The sequence below is a fragment of the Lygodium microphyllum genome, chromosome 7 (assembly GCF_053477565.2).
Source record: "Lygodium microphyllum isolate KBCC chromosome 7, Lygodium_microphyllum_v1.1.10, whole genome shotgun sequence".
In the NCBI taxonomy this organism is placed as follows: domain Eukaryota; kingdom Viridiplantae; phylum Streptophyta; class Polypodiopsida; order Schizaeales; family Lygodiaceae; genus Lygodium; species Lygodium microphyllum.
In genome coordinates this window covers 87,453,210-87,460,736 of record NC_141141.1, presented here as the reverse complement: position 1 = coordinate 87,460,736, position 7,527 = coordinate 87,453,210, and the positions used below count along the sequence as shown (strand labels likewise).

The window sequence follows — 7,527 nt, the reverse complement described above, 5'->3', positions numbered from 1 at the left end:
GGAATTTATCCAAATTGAAGGAACAACTTCAAACCTTGCTAAGAGACCATACTCCTAATTTTTCTTTGTATAAAAACTTCTGGAATTCACAAGCCAAAAGTGGTACAACAGAAAGACTGCTCTTCAAAGTCAGTGCTTGGGCATTCTAAAGGCTGCCAACAATACTGAAAGGACCATAATGTAGGAACGCTCAGATGTTCACAAGTCTAAACAGGCTGCCAACAATACTGAAAGGACCATAATGTAGGAATGCTCAGATGCTCACATGTCTAAACGAAAGTACAAAGTTAAATAAAAAGATCACACAAGTATTGAAAAAGGCTCAAATGTTCCCATGTCTAGCTTCAAAAGGCTTCATACTGGCCATTATACAAACCATGTTTGAAAAGCATATCTCACCAACTTGGAAAAAAATATGGCCCTTTTGCCAAATCTAAATAAGATACATGAAATCTAGAATTGTTGCACTTCCAGGATGTCATTTACAAGGAGATAAATGTGTTATGTAAGTAATCAATTTCTGGGTAACGTGTTGGTAAACTGTCTACAGTGAGGTGGCTGCAGTTCTTCATGGCAAGCAATATCTACATAATGCTTATGTATCCTGTGATTGAAGTACTGTTGTTCCCAGATGTGTGGTCCCAGAAGTGCATAACCCAAAATTGCACTTATCTTGGGTTCTTTACCTTCATCTATTTAGCACTGTTAGTGTCAAGCCACTCAATGATTGCTGCTAGTTATGAATCATTGTCTTGAATATGCACCCAATAAGAAAAATATCAATCACACAATTACGTGTGAAATCTGCATTCTCAGAATTCACAAAGGGCGTTTACAAGAAACAAAAGTCATGTAGGACGACCATCCCCTGGTTTTAAAACCCATGCACCACCTTTCGTATAACATAGCTCTTTCATAACCTGCAGACATAGACAAAAATAATGCAAGACTTTCAAGACGCTATGAGAGTTTTCAAGAGCATATCTAATGTGGAAAAAAAACAAAAAAAACTTCCAAGATCCAGAACTTTATAGTACACCTCAAAAAAGGAATACATCAATCCAATGTGGGAAAAAAAAAAAAAAAAAAAAAAACTGCCAAGATCCAGAACTCTATAGTAGACCTCAAAAAAGGAAAAGATCAATCCACGGCATGCATTCTCACGATGCACTGTACTCTAGAAAACCATAGAATGAGAAAGTGGAAGAACAAAAGAAACATAAGACATTTCAAGGCACATTATAGGTGGCTGCATTGTGTCACATGTAAAGTATGGCATGTTACAACCCAACCTTCAACGATAATTGAATCTTCAGTAGGTTCAGAGATATTAATTGCCCCTTAGCTTCAACCACACCTTATTGCCCACATAGCATCTTCAAATTCCCACCATCTCGTCATACATATGATATGTTCAAAGTATTTGTGAGGATATCATATAATCCCGAGTGAGAACAAGAGGGAATAAAATGCACAAAATATAAGGGCAATACAATTTCTGAGATAAATGAAATGAAAAATGAATCAATGTATAAGCAAGACTCAAGGAGTGGTGATGAAGGGGAAGGGGAGCCAGTTGCAAAGTAGCCATAGTAGGAGTGAAAGCTCAACATGAAAGAAAGTAGATATGCATCTCGCCCTTTGAGACTTAGATCTAGGCCATTGAGTGCTGAAGGTGATGTGAAGATATGCTAGGGTTTGCACTTAGGAAACACAACATGTATGACCAAGAGTGAAACACAAAGACTAAAATAGTGACAAGCAAAACTCGAACCCTAAATGCAAAACGCAAACACAAAACTCAAAACTCAAACATAGAGACAAACATAGAAAGAAACTTTGAAGTGAATGAATGATGTAAATGAATGTAAGAGTGCATAGAAAGCCTAAGGGTAGAGCAACGGAGTGTTGGAGAGTGAGGTCCACAAGAGATATATCCCAAGTGCTGTGACCACCAGTTGGAGATGAAAGTGTGCTGAATAATGAAGGGCAGCAGGAAACAACAAGAGAGGTGTTTGCTGATGTAGATGGCCTGTTGGACAACAAAAACACAAGTACTACAGTAGTCGCTCGGTGGGAGAGATGGCAATAGCCTGTCACCTGACACCAGATGTTGAAAACATAGGCTGCTTCAGGTGCTATGATGACACAATAAATGGAGACCTCCAAACAGCAAGGTGATGGCTGAAAACAAGCTGCCTAGGGCTAGATAGCGATGGGCTATAGTCGGTAATGGTTAGACAATAGATGGTAGATGGCTGATGGCTGAAATCTACACGATAGAGTGAGGAACCTGCACGTGAATGGTGGACAGCCCATCTATTTATAGATATTGAAGAGTGCCCCAAAATTTAAGGTTTTTAAAGACCACTGAAGCTCTCTCAACACACATACCAAATTTGCATTTTTCATTAATTAAGCATATTTTGGAACTGCTTAAAAATGCTAATCAGCTGTAAAATATATTTTAGCTCAACACCCCCTCTTAGGCCCAAAACTAAGCCTAAAAAGGAAAACCTTCAATGTTTACCCCAACGCATCCCATCCCAAAATAGCCAAAAAATCGGGCAAAGGGTACACATAGGATGCCCAATGGCCTACCAACACTACACAGACGATGGTTATCTTAGCAAGGAGTCCAAGTAGTCAACCTAGAGAGAACAAGGCATCGGACAAAGATTGTTACCAAGCCCTATAAAGGTGGATGGAACAACATTGAACTTTTTTTTTTAAATGAAAATTTAATTTTAGGGGTAGCGGCCAATTAAGTAACAATGACCCAAAAGATGAGAGTAGGGAAGGTACACCCAACACATCACAAAACAATACATGCTTACCCAACCACTTGAGAATGTCGATGATGAGAGATAGGTAATGAAGTATCATGGAAACAAGAATGATAGTGTAATCCACCAATGAAAATAGCTTAGGATCTGTCCAATGGCACTCTGCAAAATGGGATGCATAGTATGCTACATGCTGAAGAATGCTCATGCAATAGGTGCCACTTGGATAATGTCCCTCGTGGAAAAATTATTCACTTGTCCCAGTGTCCTAGTACAAGGATAATAAAATCACGCTATGTATAGGGGAATGTAAAACAAGTAAAAAAAGACCAATGTCGAATACAAGTGCCAAAACTTGTAGAATACCAAGAAAGATAGAAACTCCCTCTCAACCAGGATGTCAATGCCAAAGAAGAAAGAGGAGCCTAAGGATATCAATCTCCGTGTGGTGCTAAGAACCATGTAGATGAAAATAATGAAGCATCCCCACTAGAAAAGCAAGGATAGAAGACACCGCCACGATAGTATTAAGAGAGATGCTGCACGATCCATCGTGAAAAGGGAAGTCTCTATGCTGGTAGAAAAGATTAAACTGTGAAAGGAATAGCATGAATCTCCTCTCTCTAGCTCACGAAGGACTTGTGCAAGCTTGTATGTTGAGTAGTGAGATGCCCCAAAAAACAAAACTGAAAATAAAAGAAAGCAAAGCTAATTGCAATACAATGAGTATGTAAGTATGCAGCGGAAGTCTAAAAAAGAAAGGCTTAGAGTGTGGCCACCATCGCATACGACAAGGTGGGAAAGGGGTCCTAGAAGGTGCAGTGGCTGCCCTAGAAATAGACGTGTAAAGTGCAATAGGCAAGTCACTAGCAAACCAATCAACCAATCCTTCAGGAGTAGTGAAGGAGATAAGTTGTTGAGATTGTCCCGTGCCACATATCTAGTAGCCGCTAGGGTAGATGGAGCAGACGGTGCAACAATAGGAGGCAAAGCCCCATTGGATTAGCCAACTAGAGTGGAGGTAGTCGCATAAGTTTGCGATCATTCTCTAGGAGGAAGACTTTGGACCTTTGTAAGACACTCCTTGTCCATATGGCCCAATCTTTGGCAGTGTGTGCAAAACCTAGTTTTCTTAGAAATTTGTTGCCAAAGGGGTCATGTTTCTTTGGTTCCATTGAAGAAACTGGTGTCACTCTTGATTTGGCTTGCCTTTACGTCTTGTGAGCTCTTGTCACCGGTGGTTTTCTCTCCCAAAAAAGAGGCAACCAACCCTTGCGTCTTTGAATGGATGTGTATAGAGAACTTCTTGTGGTCTTGATTGTGCAGCTTCGTGTAACGCAAGAGCTAACACTCAAACTTATAGAAGGTTAGCAATTTAGGTGGTGAGATAATATGTTAGATAAAATGGAAGTAATTGTCATGCAACTTGTTCAAGAAGAACGTGACTTGATCGTCCTCTAACTTCAGGGAGCATGTAGTGGCAAACTCCGCGAGTAACCATCGATATTCGGCCAACTTGACTTTCAAATCTCCCCCTTCCTTAATGAAAAACTCCTGAAGCCCAAAATCCTGATCAATACATCAAAGTGTAATTTCAAGCCGCATAGCGGTCAATGAGATGACTCCAATGCTTAGAGCAAGGCAAAAATGTTGTAATTGAGATTGGAACTCAAGAAGCAGCCCCTACATTAACTCAAAATTGGATGTGGCATTGCGAGCTCTCCATTGACGGATGTGATCAAGGTGAGCTAATCGAGGATCCAGGTACCAACGACAAGGTCCCAAGGTCCTTGAGATTCAAGCACTTGTTGCATAAAGTTTGATCAAGTGGTAAAATTCAACCCGTTAAAACATGTCTTATCAGTGAAAGCATTCTTAGCCATTGCAATAGAAGTGATAGTGCTAGGAGATGGAGGTGTGTAATGGGGGTAGGGTGGATAAGGGGAATAACATAGGGGAGTGGAGCACACTTGGAAAGAAATCCTAGAGTGCCCACCATACATATGAGAATAGGAGGGAGTTGAGAAGTATGGTATACTTACTCAAATGAAACAAATAGTAGATGTATATCTAATGAAGGGTATCTACTTCGAGAGTCTCCTCTATTGAAGTTAATATATTGAAGATCATCCGGATCTTGTATAACAAAAGAAAAAACGTGAGAGATTATTGGCTCATACGACTCAAAGGGGTTATATGAACTTGACATAAAGCCTGGTTGTGATGAAGGAGATGAATCGCTAGACGTGCTAAATGTTGTGGTCCCTCCAAGATCTCAGAGATGGCCAGTCTTACTAATCATTGGATAAGCGTAAACCAAACTGTACATGATGCATCTCAAACTCTTCATCTGTAAGGTGACCAAAACAATAAGATAATGATGATAAAGGTGAAAATGTGTCTATCTTCTCCCCAAGACCATAATGCCTTCTTATAGCTTCCAATGATGGACAAGCTTGATAGGGAATCATAGAATCCCTAGAAGAAGATGCTTGAGACATTATGAGTCAAAATAGAGTCACGTGTATGTCGTGCAAAAAGACTAGCCCCCACAATCACTGCAGTATACTCTTTAGAAGAGCATTGGCTCTGATACCATGTGAAGATATGCTAGGGTTTACACTAAGGAAACACATCATGTACGACCAAGACTGAAACATAAAGGCTCAAACAATGACAAGTAAAACTCAAACCCTAAACACAAAATGCAAAACACAAACACAAAACTCAAAACTCAAATACAGAGAGACGAATCTCTGACATGAATGCATGTTGTAAATGAATGTAAAAGTACAGAATGACCAAGGGAAAAGCAATGGAGTGTCAAAGAGTGATGTTCACCGGAGACGGATCCCAAGTGTTGTTGTGACCACCAGTTGGAGATGAGAGAGTGCTGAATAATGAAGGATAGCATGCTGGCCACCAGAACCAATCAAAGGCTGAAATCTGGTAAACACAACAGTGTACCACCAAGGAAGGCTGAAAGCTGATCACCTGAGGCAAAGAACTATCAACCGACAACAAGAGAGATATTTGCTGATGTAGACAGCCTCCTAATAGCAAAAACGGAGGTACTACAGCAGTCGCCTGGTGGGAGAGACAACAATAGCTTGTCGCTTGGCACCAGATGCTGAAAACGCAGGCTGATCAAGTGCTATGATGACACAATAGATGGAGACCTCCAAACAATAGGGTGATGGCTGAAAACAGACCATCTAGGGCTGGATAGTGAGAGGCTGCAGTTGGTGATGGTTGAATAACAGATGGTAGGTGGCTGATGGCTGAAATGTGCATGGTAGAGTGAGAAACCTATACAAAAGGATGAGACTGAATGGTGGGCAGCCCATTTATTTATAGATGTTGAAGGGTGTTTGAAAAATTAGGGTTTTGAGAGACCACTGAAACTCTCTTGAACCACGCACCAAATTTACATTTTTCATTAATTAAGAGTGTTTTGGGGCTGTTTAAAAATGCTAATCAACTGTAAAGCGTATTTCAGCTCAACAGGTGACACCACAAATCAACAAGATGGAGTGTGTTGTCACTTGAACGGACCTTGGAGAAGAGTAGCCAGCTGGTACTCAGAGGAAAAGAACACAAACCTTTTGCATCCAGATGCAGAGGATGTAAGAACTCTGTGTTTGGCTGAAGTGAGGAGTCCAGCAGGATGTCTCTCTGATAGAGATGGCTGCAGCCTCCCTAGAGCAGTGATGCACATTACTACAGCAGCAAACAGTGGGTCAAACCAGCAGTATGCGGCAGCAAAAGTAATTGCGCAGGCAATGGCTAATTTAAGGCTGCAACAGCAGCACCAAGACTCCGATGTAGCAAGCCAGCTGGGGCTGCTTTTGTAGCAGGCGGCAGCAGCAGCAAAAGCACTCGGCCTCTAGGCAGGTAGTGGCAGCAGCAAAGTGGTGCTAATGCTGATGATGGCAATGAAGGTCTAGAATGAGTGAGATGTGCAGGGACGAAGTATTCTTGATCCCCTTAGCCCTTTTCCTAGAGTTTTAGGAGACTTTTCCTATCAAAACTCAATATAAGAACAAATTTTGAAATAATTTCAACTTCCTTGCAGGGATGTTTTAGAGCCAATTCATTCAGCTAATAATCTTGTAATCAAGTCTGGCCTGACTTTTCATTGCTTAACACCCCCTCTCGAGTGCAAAAAGGGAGCCCAAGAGGAAATGGTAGCAAAGTGTCTTTAAAGGGAGGGTAATGAGTAATAATCCACCCTCCAACTGTATAAGTGATGAGGGAGTGTTGTCATGTGCTAACTACTCAAGATCCATAGGCAACATTCAGAGTAGAGGTATTAAAAGGGAGGGATAAAAGGGATTCATGAGTAGAGGTATAAAAGGAACAGATAAAGGGATATATAAGTAGAGATATAAAGGGAAAATGCTGGCACATATACAAAGCTTTTCATAAGTAAGGCCACCACATTTGTTTTTCGACCAGCCAAGTGCCCAAAGCATAAAACACCATGGAATGCAAAGGAAAATGGAACTATATTGTGCAGCAGATTTTCACAAGAGTAGCACCCTCAGTTACTCAGGTGTCCTTTTATCTGTGTGCTTGGATAATCTAGCTACAAGCAAAAAAAGATGTTGATGCTGGAGACAAAGAAGACAAGCTAAAACCTGTATGTACAAAGAGCGGAAAAAAAGCACCCATACTCACAATCAAGCTGATGCTGCAGGTGGAGGAGGACCAAGGCCAAAGTTAATATGGTTGCACAAGC

The 7,527-nt window shown here is 40.9% G+C and overlaps 1 protein-coding gene across 1 annotated transcript in view; it reads right to left on the bottom strand.

Annotated features, from left to right (window-relative positions):
- Positions 1 to 274: 274 nt before the first annotated feature.
- Positions 275 to 7,527, bottom strand: part of LOC148033661 (SIN-like family protein) — an 87,692-nt gene continuing 80,439 nt past the window's right edge. The window contains exon 13 of the mRNA XM_087681577.1: positions 275 to 920. Coding sequence (XP_087537703.1) covers positions 849 to 920 — 72 coding nt within the window. The 3' untranslated portion in view covers positions 275 to 848. The remainder of the gene's footprint in view (positions 921 to 7,527) is intronic.